General features: G+C 40.8%; 1 protein-coding gene across 1 annotated transcript in view; it reads left to right on the top strand.

Annotated features, from left to right (window-relative positions):
* Window positions 1-17,385, top strand: part of Cd109 (CD109 molecule) — a 104,206-nt gene that overhangs the window by 57,627 nt on the left and 29,194 nt on the right. Inside the window, exons 18-20 of the mRNA XM_031346185.1 lie at window positions 8,485-8,626; window positions 9,272-9,389; window positions 13,459-13,572. Coding sequence (XP_031202045.1) covers window positions 8,485-8,626; window positions 9,272-9,389; window positions 13,459-13,572 — 374 coding nt within the window. The remainder of the gene's footprint in view (window positions 1-8,484; window positions 8,627-9,271; window positions 9,390-13,458; window positions 13,573-17,385) is intronic.

Below are 17,385 nucleotides of genomic sequence, written 5' to 3' on the forward strand. Positions count from 1 at the left end.
TGCTTACCTAGCTAGAACATGCTTACCTAGCTAGAACATGCTTACCTAGCTAGAACATGCTTACCTAGAACATGCTTACCTAGCTAGAGCATGCTTACCTAGCTAGAACACGCTTACCTAGCTAGAACATGCTTACCTAGCTAGAGCATGCTTACCTAGCTAGAACATGCTTACCTAGCTAGAACATGCTTACCTAGCTAGAACATGCTTACCTAGTTAAAGCATGTTTACCTAGTTAGAACATGCTTACCTAGTTAGAGCATGCTTACCTAGTTAGAGCATGCTTACCTAGCTAGAACATGCTTACCTAGTTAGAGCACGCTTACCTAGCTAGAACATGCTTACCTAGTTAAAGCATGTTTACCTAGTTAGAACATGCTTACCTAGCTAGAGCATGCTTACCTAGTTAGAGCATGCTTACCTAGTTAGAGCACGCTTACCTAGCTAGAACATGCTTACCTAGCTAGAACATGCTTACCTAGCTAGAACATGCTTACCTAGCTAGAACATGCTTACCTAGTTAAAGCATGTTTACCTAGTTAGAGCATGCTTACCTAGTTAGAACACGCTTACCTAGTTAGAACACGCTTACCTAGTTAGAACACGCTTACCTAGTTAGAGCACGCTTACCTAGTTAGAGCACGCTTACCTAGTTAGAACACGCTTACCTAGTTAGAGCATGCTTACCTAGTTAGAGCACGCTTACCTAGCTAGAGCACGCTTACCTAGTTAGAACACGCTTACCTAGTTAGAACATGCTTACCTAGCTAGAGCATGCTTACCTAGCTAGAGCACGCTTACCTAGTTAGAACATGCTTACCTAGTTAGAACATGCTTACCTAGCTAGAGCATGCTTACCTAGCTAGAGCATGCTTACCTAGCTAGAGCATGCTTACCTAGTTAGAACATGCTTACCTAGTTAGAACATGCTTACCTAGTTGTACTTCACCCCACGTGTTGTGTATCACATGTAAGGGGACAGGGACTTTCTAGGTCAACATGACTGCTCTGTGCTGAAGTGTTTGCATTTTATGAACTTTGGAAGTCTGTGTGGAGATGGCAGGGAATGTTGCCCAGGGTTAGAACATGCTTACCTAGTTAGAACATGCTTACCTAGTCGTACTTCACCCCACGTGTTGTGTATCACATGTAAGGGGACAGGGACTTTCTACGTCAACATGACTGCTCTGTGCTGAAGTGTTTGCATTTTATGAACTTTGGAAGTCTGTGTGGGGATGGCAGGGAATGTTGCCCGGGCTCCTGACTACATTTGTGAAATGAATGCTTTTCTGTCATTTTATTAAGGTATGGGTTATAGTTGGGATGTATTGGATGATCCTGTGGGTCTAATTTGTGTTGCAAACTGTACTGTTATTTTAGAATTAGTTAAAAGGAACAGATACTTGAAGCATTTGCATCCTCTAACTTTTGTTCTCTTGACAGCTTACGGCTTATTATCACCTCAGTGTATTTAGATTTCTTTTTTTCCCTTAGGTATTTTCTTTTTTTACATTTCAAATGTTATCCCCTTTCCTGGTTTCCCCTTCAAAAACCCCCTATCCCCCCGCCCAATACACCCATTCTTGATTCCCTGTCCTGGCATTCCCCTACACTGGGGCATCCAGCCTTCTCAGGATGAAGGGCATCTCCTCCTATTGATGACCAACAAAGCCATCCTCTGCTACATATGCGGCTGGAGCCATGGGTCCCTCCATGTGTACTCCTTGGTTGGTGGTTGAGACCCTGGGAGCTCTGAGGGTACTAGTTAGTTCATATTGTTGTTCATCCTAAGGGGCTGCAAACCCTTCAGCTCCTTTGGTCCTTTCTCTAACTCATTCATTGGGGACCCTGTACTCAGTTCAATGGATGGCTGTGAGCCTCTGCTTCTGTATTAGTCAGGTACCGTCAATGTTTTCTTAAAAAAGATTTATTTATTTATTTTATGTATATGACTATGTTATCTTCATGCACACCAGAAGACGTTTGTGAGCCACCATGTGGTTGCTGGGAATTGAACTCAGGACCTCTGGAAGAGCAGCTAAGCGCTCTTAACCACTGAGCCATTTCTCCAAGCGCCCCACTCACAACTTTTTTCTGTTGTCCCTTTACATGTCCAGTCCTGTCTGATACTCTCTGCAGCACTGTCTGTTGTCAGTAATATGGCTGTGTCCTTGCCTGGGTCCTTCACAAATATAATTTTAAAAATTATTTCTTTACTGAACATCTATAAACTTAACTCTTGTTCTTGTGTAGTATAATAACTATGCAGCATTATATTATGTCAGTATATTATACTATATTATACTAGGTATTAGAAGTAGTATAGAGGTGATTTCAAGCGTATGGGAACATGTAGGTTATCTGAAACACTATAGTGCTTTGTGTATAGGGTTTGAGTGCTTAGAGATTTTGACATCCAGCCAGGATGATGAGGGAAGGCTGCACCTATTGTACTTGGCTGAGAACCTTTCACTTTTTCACTACAAGAGAAACCTTCTACCTCACTAGCAAATATGACTCCGGACAGCTACCCAAATGATGGACATGCATTTCTCCTCTTCCGTCTCAGCATAAGTAGCTACACGGAGATCAAGGTGCTCCTGGCCATTTTTAGACTGTGTTGAGATAAGAGCTGCTCATGGTTTGAAGAGCAAACCCATCAATGGCCATTCTTTCAGTTAGCATTAATGTCATCAACTTCCTTTTATGACTAGGATTTTCAGTCTTAGTTTGTTACCCTGGGGGATTCGAAGTCCAACTAACTTGTGTTATCTATTGATCACCACCATGCTGGTAGCAACTCCAGTTGTTATCTTGCTCCTGTTTCTACACTCACGCGCCTTACAAATAGCTCAGACTCACTATGTAACACATCAAGTTTTTAGTCTGTACCCTTTACAGCTGTGCGTTTCCTTTTTTTTTTGACAAACTTAGTTGATATAATTCCATTTTTTGTTATGAAATTGTTGTTTTCTCAAATGCCTGTTTTTAGTTCCTGCTAGAACTTATTCGTAATTTCCTTTTTTTCTGAGAAGTATCACAGTGCTTAAGAAAGGAGCTTGTCATATACTACTGGCTTTGATTTAGGAATTATGATTCCAAGAAATGGTTCAGTAGTTAAGAGCATTGACTGCTCTTCCAGAGTCCCAGCATCCACCCAGCACCACAGTGGCTGACAATTACCTGTAACAACAGTTCCAAGGGACACACAGACATACATGCAGGCAAAAACGCCTATGCACATAAATAACAATAGAAGTATGACCCAGGACAAATTGGTCAAGCTTTTAAGCCTCCAGCTTCTCCCTTCCACATGGATTTAATATTATATGTTTTGCAGGCTTGTTAGGAAATTAAATGTAAAATCACAATTTATCCTGTATTGAACAGCTTCATACAGTGTATTAAATAACTCAAGGTGCTTCACACATGTTTGATACTTTGTCGATTTTTCCTTTATCTTATCCCTTAGGTCGAGATCATTTATTCAGTATTGAATGGACAGTGATGAAATTCAGTGCATACCTAGCATGCAGAAGGCAATGGGGGTTCCACCTTGGGCTGAGGGGGCAGATGGAGACACAAATGTGGCTGCGGCAGGGCCACGCTGGGGAAGCAGAGCAGGCTACAGGAGTACTGAAGGGCACCAGGGCAGAGCACAGCTGTTTCTTAACTTTTTTTTTTTTTTAAATTTTAAGTTTTTTTGTTTTCTTCATTTTTAAAAATTATTTTTTGAAATTATATCATTTCTCCCTTCCTTTCCTCCTTCTAAACCCTCCCATAGATCTCTCCTTGATCTTTTTAAAATTCGTGGCTTCCTTTTTCATTCTCTCTCTCTCTCTCTCTCTCTCTCTCTCTCTCTCTCTGTGTGTGTGTGTGTGTGTGTGTATTCCTAAATACATAAATACAACCTTCTCAGTCTTTATAATGTTACATATGTATATATATATATGTATACATGTACGTTTTCACAGGCAACCCTTTGGTATTAGATAACCAATTGGTGGTTCTTCCTGGGGAAGAGTACTTCTCCTGCTCTCGGCATTTCTTAATGCTGGAGGTTTGAGGTCTCCTGGGCTCTTCCCTGTCCATGTTATTCTTGTCCTTGTTCAGCTCATGCTTAGGCAGTCCTATTGGTGAGAATATGGGTGTAACTTCTGACATTCTCAGAAGACACAATCTCACTTCCTGTTTCTCTGGCTCTGACAGTCTTTCCATAGTCTCCTTTCTGAAATGTTCCCTGAATCTTAGATGCAAGAGTTGTACTGTAGATGCATCAGTTGGGACAAGGCTCCACAACTTTGCCTTGCGATTGGTAGTTTTCAGTAGCAGTCTCTTGCTGTGACATCCTAGTGTGTTGTGGTCCCAAGGGTAGAGCCACATTAACAGGACACAGGGGGTACACAGCCACAGTCAGCCAACGCACGCTTCATTCAAAGTTTCAGCATCTTGTATTCAAAAGGCAGAATAAAGATTTCCCTACAGTTTCCAGTCTACACCAGGTGTTATTTTCCCCTAGCAATAGCTTATCTTGGCTCAGTGACCCAAACCTCCTTGTAGACTGAGAAATCTGTCAGCAGTCCAACTCTTAGATGCGTTGCTTCTTATGACTAAAGGTGCTTTCTGATGAGAAAAGGATCACGAAGGCCGTTTCTTCAGGTTTGCAGCTTACTGGGCCGAACACGAGGAGGATTCTATCCTTGAGAAAATATGCTTCCTCTATCTCGGTCTGCTGAGAGTGACAAAGACCCGAGGTTGCCTGGCAAGCTGGGAGCAGTCTCCTCAAGTCATTGCTCTACAGTTGGTCTATTGCAAAGAGAAATTTCTTTGATGAGGGGTGAGGATTTTGATGAGGGGCCCCGCGTAGGCCCCTCGGGCAGCCGTGAGGAGGGGGCCCGCGCTGGCCGCTCTCGAACATCGGCTTGGTGGCTTGGGCCACTTTGATGGCCTTACCATCCAGGGACTTGCTGTTCATGTCTCGGGCTGCGGCCTTGGCGTCTGCGGGGTTCTCGAAGGTGACGAACGCGAAGCCTCTGGACTTGGAGGTTTCCTGGTCCTTCATCAGGAGCGCCTCGATGATGCGGCCATACTTGCTGAAAGCGGCTTCGAGGCCCTTCTCGTTGGTTTTGAGGTTGAGACCCCCGATGAAGAGCTTCCCCGGACGGTCGGCTTCAACTATGTCAGCAGCAGCTACGACAGCAGCGAGGACTGTGGTGGCCGAGAGGCGAGAGACTGCGCGACACTGAACCCCTCAAGGACAAATACTTAGAATATAGTTAGGGATTATGTTGATTTAGCAAATGGGGCAGTTGTAGGCTCTTTTCTAAGATCTATGACCTCACTAGCTCTGGGTAGTTGGCTAGGTTTCCAGTACCCAGGCATGATTTCCCTCATGTTGAGAGGTTCTTTTTATTATTACTACTTATTTTATTTATTTACATCCCAAATGTTGCCTCTCTCTAAGTGTGCCCTGGAAGAGTCTTTCCCCCCACACTCCCTCCCCTTTGCCTCTGAGAAGGTGTCCCCCCTCCCTGATCCCTCTTCCCTGAGGCCTCAAGTCTCTATAGGATTAGGCACATCCTCTTCCACTGCCTGGCAGGCAGCCCTCTGCTACATAAATGCCAGGGGCCTCAGACCAGCCCATGTATGCTCTTAGTGGCTTAGTCTCTGTGAGTTCCCAAGGGTCCAGGTTAGTTGACACTGTTGGTCTTCCTATGGTGTTGCCATCCTCTTCAGCTCCTTCGATCCTTTCCCTACCTCTTCCACAGGGGTCCCTGACCTCACTGCAATGGTTGGCTGTGAGTATCTGCATCTGTCTCAGTCAGCTGCTGGTGGAGTCTCTCAGAGGACAGCTGTGCTAGGCTCCTGTCTGCAAACACGACATAGCATCAGTAACAGTGTCAGGGTTTGGTACCCACCCATGGGATGCATCCCAAGTTAGGCTGGTCTCTGGACAGTCTTTCCTTCAGTCTCTGCTTTACATTCTTATGCACAAGGCTGACGCAGCAACAAGGAGAAAAGACGACTATGTGCCTGTGGCTGCATTAACATAGTAAACTCACTTGAGACTGAGAAGGTAGTCTTGGTGCAAGGTGGTACATATGGATCTACTTCATTCTTTGTGTGTGAGCATTCAGTTTCCCCAGCATCATTTTGTTGCCGTTCATTTTTCCAATGTATGTTTTTGGCAGCTTTGTCAAGTATGTTGAACTATGTTCTCTCTAGCCCTACATTCTCTAGTACTTTTATCACGGTTGATTTTTGCCACAGACTTTTTTTTTCTTTTGCATCTGTTGAGATGATCACTCGGATGCAGGGTGCATTGCTCCAGGCTCTTCTGGCTTTCAAAGTTTTTGCTGTCAAATCAGCTGTTATTCTCATGATTTTCCTTCATATGCGACTTGTGTTTTCTCGCTTGCAGCTTTCAAGCATCTTTCTTTATTCCGTAGACTAAGTGTTTCAACAATGAACCTTCACAGGACCAAGGGCCTCTTCCCCAGTGTAGGGGAATGCCAGGGCCAGGAGGGTAACCAAGTGCATTGGCAGTAGCTTTCAATGTTTGGGGATCTATGGGAACTCAATAGCCAACAACTCCAAAAATGGTGATCCATTCTGGGCACTGGACCTTTAATTTGTTAACCTATGATGTCTATCAGGGGCATTGTCAGTCTGTTATAGGGTAATTCCATTTTAATTCTTATTTTAAAGTTAGGTATATGTCTGTGTATATACAAGAGAGCTGGTGTTCTTGGAGGATATTGATGTTGGATCTGGAGTTTCAAGTAGGTGTGAGCTGTCTCACATGGGTGATAAGAATCAAACTTGGTGGGTCCCCTATAAGAGCAATGAATGCTCTTAACTGTTGAGTTATCTCTTCACCTCTGTGTAATTGTGTGCACGTGTGCATGTGCATGTGTGTACTTCAAGGAAGCTTCCAAAGTAACGTGGAGTTTTAGTTTGACTCTTGAAGTGGTCTTTAGTGCTATTTATCCCTCTGCATATTTCTTGTTCTACACTGCCTTCCCATACCTCACTACAGTTTAACCTTCCTGGTCCACCCATTATTACCCTCTGAGCCTTTCTATCATCACTTTGGCTCTCTCTTGCCTTGAAAGGACCCCCTGTGTCCTCTTCCTAATTTCCTGACCTCTGTGTGTATTACAAATGAAACATACGTGTCTGAGGATTCAAAGCTAACATCCGAAAATGAGAGCAAACAAGCAGGCTGTCTCTTACCCTTTCATCTCTGCCGGGCTCCCAGTTGTCATCCTGATCCCTTTGTCTTCTGCTGCCTAACACCGTTTTCCACAGCACCAAACCATTTTCATATTGATGCCAGAGCTAACTTTGCAAAACACGGGTTGCATTATGTTTTTCTGTATTTTAAACCTCAGTGATCATCTACGAAATGCAGTCCAAAGCCTTTCGAATGATTTACATACTCAACATCTGAACCCAACCATTCCTTCTTCTCTCAATGGCTCCATTTTTTACCAGCTACTCTGTTGTATTCTGGAGATGGTTTTGTACTTGGTCCAGTTTTCTCTTCTGTGTGGGTTGCCCTTTGTCTTAAGACTTGAAGAGAATGGAATGCAGACAACTGACTGCAAAAGGAGTATTTTCTACTGAAATTCTTTTCATCATTCAGATTCCTTACAAATTTAACTTTTTTTTTTATTTTGTTTAACAGACCTTACATATTGTCATCCTTTCATGTTTATTAAAAATTTTTATCTTCTCTTTAGGTTATAAAAATATTTCATTGTAGTCATTTTTATAGCTTTGGAACCTACCACACTATGATATAATTTTCTTTACATTATATTTTAAATTAAAAAATTTGAGACAGGGTATTTCTACATAGCATTGGCTGTCTTAGAAATTGGCTGGTGTTGAACTCTCAGAGATTGGCCTGTCTCTACCTCCTGAGTACTGGTATTATGGGTGTGCACTAACATGCTGGCTCATAGTTTGCAGTAATTTTAGACTTACAGAAAAATTGAAAAAAAAAAAGGAGATAAATAGATGACCCAAATGTCTTGATTACCCACATGCATTTGTTTAAATATAAAATCCAACCAGGCTTGACTATAATGTCTTAGGCTAAACAAAGCCAATGGCCATCAGCACCAAGGAGCTTTCAAAAAAGAGTGTTAAAAAAATCATAGGCAGGTTCAAAAATGTGATTTAACTTTAATAATTTAAGATTAAATAAAATAGGTAACTAATATCTAAGTTTTCAGCTATTGGTCATTGGAACAGAGGAGACTGAAAAATATTTTTAGTTCTGAGTTCACTGTCCGTGTGGTTTTGGTAAGTCCTATGGCTTGTCTGTTGTTTAGGATGCTTCTTCAGAAAACAGAGAGTTGAACAAGATAAATTCTGAACTTCATTCTGGTGTGAGGTCAAGGATCCCAGGCCCAAGCTTGCAATTCTTTCTGTCCGGTGCCTTTCCTTCCCCACCATGCTCCATGTTTATTGCAGATGATGCTGAAGATTATGCTGAGCGCTTCTCAGAGGAAAATGAGGCAAACCTGGTTGATTTTGAAGACACTTCTTCAGTTAGCAAGGCACATGTCAGGAAGCATTTTCCAGAAACGTGGATTTGGCTAGACGCCTACATGGGGTAAGGATTTGTAAAGAAAGTTCTTTGTTCATTTGTGTTTTGCTTTGTGTGTATCTTGAATAATGTTTCCCTACTTTCTAATGTGTTTTAAGCATAAATCTTGTGTGTTGAGGAACTATATGAAGGAGTTTGGGGTTTAGTATGATGTCGATTACCTCTAACTGTAGTGTTTGATTGAATCACATGAGGATCGTGGCCACCGAGTATCATCAAAGAGAGGGTGAGATGCTTTATAAAAGGAAGGGAGAATTAAACTTCCATGAAGTCTCCTAGCCTTTGTTGGAGGAAAACTCATAACAGATCTGATAGGGATACTGACAAAGCAAACAAGCAAGCACCCACAAACTTAACTGAAAATTGAGAGAGGAATATTGGAGTAAAGCTTGAAAATATGTATTTAAAAACACTGCTGTAAATAGTAGTAGTTAATTGAGAAGGCATCAAGTTTGTAGAATGATTTTATTGGAATGTGTATAGTATGATATTAAAAAGTACTTCTTGAGAAATTGAAATGCTCAGTGACTAAACTTAGATATGTAAATGACATAAATGTAAAAAATTAAAATTTTTCTAATTGTTATGTTGACTTATTTGGAATTATATGAAATATTGGTTTTGTAATTTCTCTATTTGTGTTGACTTCAGATCTAAGACTCACGAAGAATTTGAAGTTACTGTACCTGATTCCATCACTACTTGGGTGGCTTCTGCTTTTGTCATCTCAGAAGACTTGGGTTTTGGGCTAACATCCAGTCCAGCAGAGGTAGAAAGAATACTGACTGGGGGGGAAGGGCTCAAAATCTAGTGAAATGAGGCTCAGAAAATGAACAACTATCTATTACTTTATTGATCATAGTTTACTGTGACTTTACCGTTCTGTCTTCAGTTGTGGCAACATCTTTGAAAAAATTAGTATAGTATCATTATTTATAATTTTGTTTATTTTTATTTTATGTGCATTGGTGTTTTACCTGCACATATGTCTGTATGAGGATGTCAGATCCCCTGGAACTGGAGTTACAATTGTGAGCTGCCATGTGGCTACTGGGAATTGAACCTGGGTCTTCTGGGAGAACAGCTCTTAATTGTTGAGCCATCTCCCCTCCTAAATAATAATAATAATTATTAGTAATTTGTTATTATTATTGTGTGAGTGTGTGCACCACAGCACATACACACGGAAGTCAGAGGGCAACTTTGTCGGGTCAATTCTCTCCAATTATGTTTATGTGAATTCTGGGAATGGGAATTGAACTCCAACTGCTAGACTTGGCTAGCAAGTGTCTTTGCCCATTGAGTCATCTTGTTGGCCCTGTGTTAAATGTTGAATCTGAGTTATAGTAAATTGGTAGATTTGGTCATAAGGTTACAAATATTATTGCTTAAACATTTTTTTTTTTTTACTTCTTAATCCTAGGTTTTTATTTCATTCTTTGAACTAGAAGTCTTTTAGTCAAATCAGCAAATGCAGACACTGTTGAAGCTTTTTTCTTTGGAAATGAGGTCTTATATATATTGTAAGAATGTTTGTTTAGGGCTGGAAAAAATGGCTCAGTGGTTAACAGCGATGACTGCTCTTCCAGAGGTCTTAAATTCAATTCCCAGCAACCGCATGGTGGCTTACAACCATCTGTAATGGGATCCAATGCCCCTCTCTTCTGGAGTGTCTGAAGACAGCTACAGTGTACTAATATACATAAAATAAATGAATGAATGAGTGAATAAATAAGTCTTAAAAGAAATAAGGAAAGAAATGTTTTTAAAAAAGAATGTATGTTTGTAAACTCTCAGCCTAAGAGCATGGTGTGGGCCAAGCTTAGTACTCCTTCATTCTCTCCCTTTACTGTAGGTTGTAGTTAGGGTTCAATGTTTTCATGTATGGAAGGAGAGACTAGAGTAAAATTAAATGTTCTGTAAATGGTGCATAATAAATATATATAGGTAATTATTAAGATAAATGCACCACATACTACTAAAAACAATAATTTAGTACATCATAAATGTATCGAAAACATTCAAATTTAGATAACATATATTTTACAGAATTTCTTATATTTAAAAATTTTATTAAATATTTTCTTTATTTACATTTCAAATGATATCCCCTTTCCTGGTTTCCCCTCCGAAAAAAACCCCTATCCTCTCCTTCATCCTCCTGCTCACCAACCCACCCTCTCCCATTTCCTGGCCCTGGCATTCCCCTATACTGGGGCATAGAGCCTTCTCAGGACCAAGGGCCTCTCCTCCCATTGATGACTCACTAGGCCATCCTCTGCTACATATGAAGCTGGAGCCATGAGTTCCACCATGTGTACTCTTTGGTTGGTGGTTTAGTCCCTAGGAGCTCTGGGGGTACTGGTTAGTTCATATTGTTATCCCTATAGGGCTGCAAACCCTTCAGCTCCTTGGGTCCTTCTCTAGCTCCTCCAGCACTTATTGCTGGCATCCAGAATAGTGTCTGGATTTGATGATTGAATATGGGAAAGATACCCAGGTGGGGAGTCTCTGGATTGTTCTTCCTTCAGTCTCTGCCCCACACTTTGTCCCTGCAGCTCCTTCCATGGGCATTTTATTCCCCCTTCTAAGAAGGATCAAATTATTCACACTTTGGTCTTCCTTCTTTTTGAGTTTGGTTTGTGGATTGTATCTTGGGTATTCTGAGCTTCTGGGCTAATATCCACTTATCAGTGAGTACATACCATGTGTGTTCTTTTGTGATTGGGTTACCTCACTCAGGTTGATATTCTCCAGATCCATCTATTTGCCTAAGAATTTCATAAATTTATTGTTTCTAATAGCTGAGTAGTACTCCATTGCATAAATGTACCACATTTTCTGTATTTAAATTTTGTGTCACAGTTTGCTTAATTTATCTTTTTCAACAATATAAACCTTAATTTACCTTGTCACTTATTTGTAGGCATTTCCTAATTTCCAACTCAAGTCATTGCTATAACGCTTATTATTTTCAAAATTTCAATGTTGAATTAAATTTTGTTTTATTACCAATTGCCACTATCTTTACTAGGACAAAGTTCCATATTATGATCAATTTAAGGTAACTTCAAGCATTGCTATGCTAATAAAACTGTCAATAAGCAATGCTATTATTGCATAGGGGGCAGGAATGTCCTTACTTAATCATTGCTGGAAACAGAAAACAGGTATCATTTGTATTATAACTTACTTTTAAGCTTATAGTAATAGAGAAAATTCAGCCTTTTGGCTACATCAGGAGCAACATTTAAAAATTTTATGCATAAGAGTGTTTTGCCCATATCTATCTATGTACACTGTATATGTGCCTGGTGTCCAAGGAAGCTCAAAAAGGGTGTTGGAGTCCCTGGAACTGGAGTTTTGAGCTGACTTGTGAATGCTGGGAATCAAATCTCGGTTCTCCATATGAGCAGCAAGTGTTCTTAACCCCTTAACCATTCATTTCTCCAGCCCCTATTTTGTTATATTTTTTTATTGACCTAATAGCTTACAATGGCTAGATTATTTTAAAGATGAGCACAACTTCTCAATGTGTCTCCTAGCAGGCATTTCTTCATGCTCATGCTCAAATTTCATCATACTTTGTTTCCAGTTACTAATAAGAATATAAGGATCGTGAACGGTCTCAATCCAATAGTTATCTATTACTATTATTCTTGAAAACCTCTATAAGAGAGACTTTGTGTTGCCTCCTTAGGATCTGTAATATTTCTGCAGGAATCTTAGTGCTTTGGGTTTGTATATGATATTATGATAGAAGACCAGGTCATTTAATCAGATGATTTATTTACACAAATGTCTCAGCAAATAGCCAATATTTATTAGATACTTACATGACATTTTAAATTATAAGCTCTGTAGAGTTAAATGCACCCAGCAATGAATCATACTCATGTGTCCCAAATATAAACCACACACAAGTAATAAATAAGTCAAGAATCTTAAGGAATACAAGACAGTAGTTGTTTATGGTTTGGGACAATCCTAAGTGTTGTAGAACTTCATTCTACAAAGGGCTACTACTACTGTTCAGCCACTGTAGCAATCTAAAAGATCCAGTCTACAAATGTCTACATAAAGCTGGCAGACAGGTTCACCCTCTTGACATTGTGAGATTGTCTTGTCATTCACAAAGTTCATAGTTGAGAAGTGGGCAATCAAATTTCAAAAAAATAAAAAAATAAGCATCTGATACTACCCCCACTTCCATGCTTAATATTGCATTGGGCCGTGTTCATGTTGGCTTTGCTGTATGTGGCTCACAGAGGCATGGATTGGAGGCACAGGGCATGCCTACTACAGACCCTTGGCCTAAAGTTACCAGGCTTTATTTCCGGAGGGGGTGTTCTGAGCTGGCCACACTGAGGGATCTCCCCAAGTGAGTCTCCAACAGGGGCTGTTGGATTGGACAGTAGCTTTTGAAGCACATTATGGAGTCAATCCATGACAGAATGGCAGCTTGTTTTGGTATCAGAGAGAATGGGTTATGGCTCTTTCACTTGTAGTAGTTACAAAAAAATTCTGAACATCCTTTTTTAAAAAAATAAAATAGGAACACAGCACCCTTATGGTGGTATAATGATTGTGCAAATTGGTATTATGAAGTGCTTGCTTACGACTAGGTCCTTAATATAGTACAGTAGTTACTATGTTAAATAGTAGCTTTCCACCACTCACTCAGTGTAGGCTGTTGATAGGTGATGGGAGATATGTACGTGGATACCTCTAGGAGTTCCAGGCTGTAAAGGTTCTGTGGATATTACTCTTCTATATGATGTGAAACATTTTTTTTCTTGTTATCTGACCTCATTGTGTTCTCATTGTGTTCCCTCTAGCTGCAAGCCTTCCAACCGTTTTTCATTTCCCTGAATCTTCCCTACTCTGTTATCAGAGGTGAAGCATTTGCTTTGGAAGTGTCCATAGTCAATTATTTGAAAGATACCACTAAGGTAATGTGTTCAAGGTTTCGTTGGTTATTTACACTTTGGAACAAAATACAAGGGTTGGTTGTTTGCATAGTATGCATAGAACTTGAGCATCAGGGTCTCCAAGCTTTTTTTTTTTTTTTTTTGGCTCATATGTGTTTTACTGCTTTTATCCTTTTAACTTGGTAATTTAAAATTTTAAGAAATATTTAATTTATTCGTTGACAGTTTCACACCCACATATAATATAGTCTAGTCAAATTCCCTTTACCCTCTCTTACCTTCTTTCTCTCCCAGGATGTCCCTCCTCCCACTTCCATGTCTTCTTCTCTTAATTTTGTACTGTGGCCCATTTGCCTTTAACCAGAGTCGCCCACATGAACATGTGTGTGGAGCTATTTACTGAGGTATAGATGGCTTTCTAGTGCCTACACCGCTGGAGGCAATGACTCTCCCTTTCAGTCATTAGAACTTATAATAGTTCCTCAAAGACGGCTGGAACCTGTGAATGCCGTCCCCGGCCGTAAGTCAATGGACTAAGTCTTGGGATTAACCTCTGTTCATTGCTTTAACCAAGGCTGAGAACATCACTGGTCTATGGGTTCAAACATAAATAGACGGGGCCCTAGAACTAATTGGAAAGCAGTTGGTTACTGCCATAGCTGTCGCCCCACTATTGTGCCAGTGGTCATTTCTTGCCTGACAGACTGGGAATGTAGCATGCAAGATCCACATATGGGTAAGACCTAACTAAGTTGCCTACATAGCAGCTTTTGGCATTAGGAGGACTAGCCAACAAGAACTGAGCTTCTGGCTCAGTTGTAGCATTATTTGTCTTTGTAGTATAAAGTATATGTCATTTTCAGTAATAGGATCTAGGCAATGGCAGGTACTTTTTCTGGGGTCCTTTGGCGCCTCTATGACTAACAACTCATAAGGAGGAAGCACACATCTGATACTCTTCCAAGAATTTTGTATGATGCTGGGAGATTGAAAATATACATACTTGGTTAGTGATTTCTTCTGCTTATCAATGTCTGGGTATATCATTAGAATGTCTGCACATTCTTAGTTTCCCAGAACAGATCCTCCCATTTAGCCAGGATCTTCCTTTTGTTCTTGGGGGATGTGATTTTCTTTCTCCTGCCTCCTGCATTGTTTCCTGGTCTTCCATACCTATAATGTCTTTTTTTTTTTCCTTCTCATTACCATTTTGTACCTACTGCAGTTTGCAGGATTTCCCCTGTCCAGTTAATTTAAATATTAGTGCAGCAGGAGGCCTGTGATTGGACAGGGGAAGGGAGGTGGAGCTAAGAGCTGCAGAGACAGAGAGTGACCTGGGAGAAGGGGAGGAAGCAAAATGGAGGATGAACAGGGTGATTCAGATTCTGTGTGGCTTTAAATAGCCACAGGTAGATATAATATCATATAGGGATACAATAATTGGGGTAACTTGTCTAATCTAGGTGGGCAACTTGTACCATTATCAATTGGCCCTGAATTTATCATTTGGTTATGTTTATATTTGGTTATTGAGAATTTATTTTTATAAAAAATCTGACTGATTGATTATAAGCTTCTAGAGTTTTGATTTACTGGGTTAAGAGGATTTGTGACAACTAGCCACTAGAGGTAAATGGCTGAGAAGGTATGGGTAGCACTGAGACAAGCAAACCGGATATGGGGGGCCGTGATCTGTCGCTGCTGGGGGCTAGAGACAGAGGCAGCGAGATAGCCTCTGGTGCAGAGAGTAGCTGGGTGTAGTGCGGGAACTGCAGTTCTTTTTAATATTTCCCACAACACTGCAGTTGGTAAGAATTTATTCTATCTGAGCTAGGTTGCAGCTAGGATTCCTTTCCCGAGGAACTCACCCATTCTGTTATGTTTGTCGTCTCCATGATTATTCAGAACATTGTGTTTTCAGGAAATTATTTTGTGAGTCATGTCCCTGTGTCTCCTTAGGCAATCAGTTTGCTGCAATGCAAGGATTAGAATTTAACTACTGTTTGTGATGCACCTACAGTTGCATTAGCCAAATGGTTTAGTTTTCAGCCCTAGGCATATGCTGATAACTTTATGGTATGAAATGCATAATTTCTTTAAGTGTGTACATCTGCATAGTAAATCAAAATGCTTGCTTATTATTTTTTGGTGTTTGAGTTGAATAGGCATAAGCCAACCACTGAGCTATCCTCCCAGCTCCAGCATTTTGTTTTTTAACTGTGCTTTTTAATGTGGTCAGAATGTTACAGTATAATGTGCAGAAGGTCCAACCAAAAAGCCTAATATCCAGTTTGCCTCTCACTAGCAGATAACTTAATTACTTTCCTAATCTATTTTAAAAGAATCATCATCATTATTATTATCATAACAAATTATTGTGAAAAATGAGAAAATAAATTATAAAATACTTTGTAAAATGTAAGGCCTATGCTGGTTGTGGTAGGACACACCTATAATCTCAGCACATGGGAGGCAGAGTTAGGAGGATTGTTGAAAGTTTTGAGTATAGCCTGGTCTACATAATGAGTTCCAGGCTAGCTGGGCTTACAATGTTATACTCTTAAACCAGTTGTTCTCAACTTTCCTAATGCCAAGGTCCCTTCATATAGTTCTTCATGTTGTGGTGATCCTCCAACCATACAATTATTTTAATTGCTACTTCATAAGTGTAATGGTGGTACTGCTATGAACTGTAAATATCGATGTGCAGATGGTCTTAGTTGACCCCTGTGAAAGGGTTATTCGACTCTCAAAGGATTTGTGATCCATAGGTTGAGAACTGCTGCTCACCTTTGGGCACAGTGTCTCCCTCACCTTTGGGCACAGTGGTGTATTGTATATCTTTAACCCCAGAACTTAGGCAGGGGCAGGGGCAGGGGCAGGGGTCGGGGCAGAAGCAGAGAGGCAGAGGCAGAGAGGCAGAGAAGCAGAGGCAGAGAGGCAGAGGCAGAGAGGCAGAGGCAGAAGCAGAGGCAGGGAGGCAGAGGCAGAGGCTGGGAGACAGAGGCAGAGGCAGAGGAAGGGAGACAGAGGCAGAGGCAGGGAGGCAGAGAGGCAGGGAGGCAGAGGCAGGGAGACAGAGGCAGGGAGACAGAGGCAGGGAGACAGAGGCAGAGGCAGAGGGGCAGAGGCAGAGGCAGAGGCAGAGGCAGAGGCAGAGGGAGGCAGAGGCAGAGCCTATCTCTGTGAGTTCTTATGATCTCCGTAGCAAGTTTCAGGCCAGCCAGGTCTACACAATAAGACCCTGTCTCAAAAACAAAACAAAACAAAAACACCCCACAAGCCTGGAAGAATTCTACTTAAGGAGAGCAGAATATCAGTTTGTAAATAAGAGATGCTCTAGTACTAACGTAGTAACCACAGTTTTCATTGAATAATTTTTGCCAAGAGTCTTAGTAGATAAACAGTATTTTAATCTGTCTCGTGCTTCCCTCGTAGAACCTGTGGCTCCTTAGATGACACAGTTAAGTCAGGAGACATTGAAACTAATATTCGAAGTGGACTTTCTGTGCATAGTAACATCACTCAGTGGCTTTGTGTAGTGAGATAAATTAGCAAAAGGACAAGAAATGAAGCCAAAAAAAAAATGCCTTTCCTCAGATACAGACCTCAGTACCTTCTATTGAGGTAGAAGAGGCATGCACATAATGAATCCAGTTTTCTCTGATTGCCTTTCCATTTTTCCCACTGCCTGGCCGAGTCTTTGTCCCATTTTTTTTCTGGTTTTGAGTCTCATATTTGTAATATATGTAATTAATGTAATATAATGGCGATAGATGGTATTTTACAGGAGAGCATTTTTTTTTTTTTTTAAAATACAAAATTTTGGGTTTT

The sequence above is a fragment of the Mastomys coucha genome, unplaced genomic scaffold (genome assembly GCF_008632895.1).
Source record: "Mastomys coucha isolate ucsf_1 unplaced genomic scaffold, UCSF_Mcou_1 pScaffold23, whole genome shotgun sequence".
NCBI lineage: Eukaryota > Metazoa > Chordata > Mammalia > Rodentia > Muridae > Mastomys > Mastomys coucha.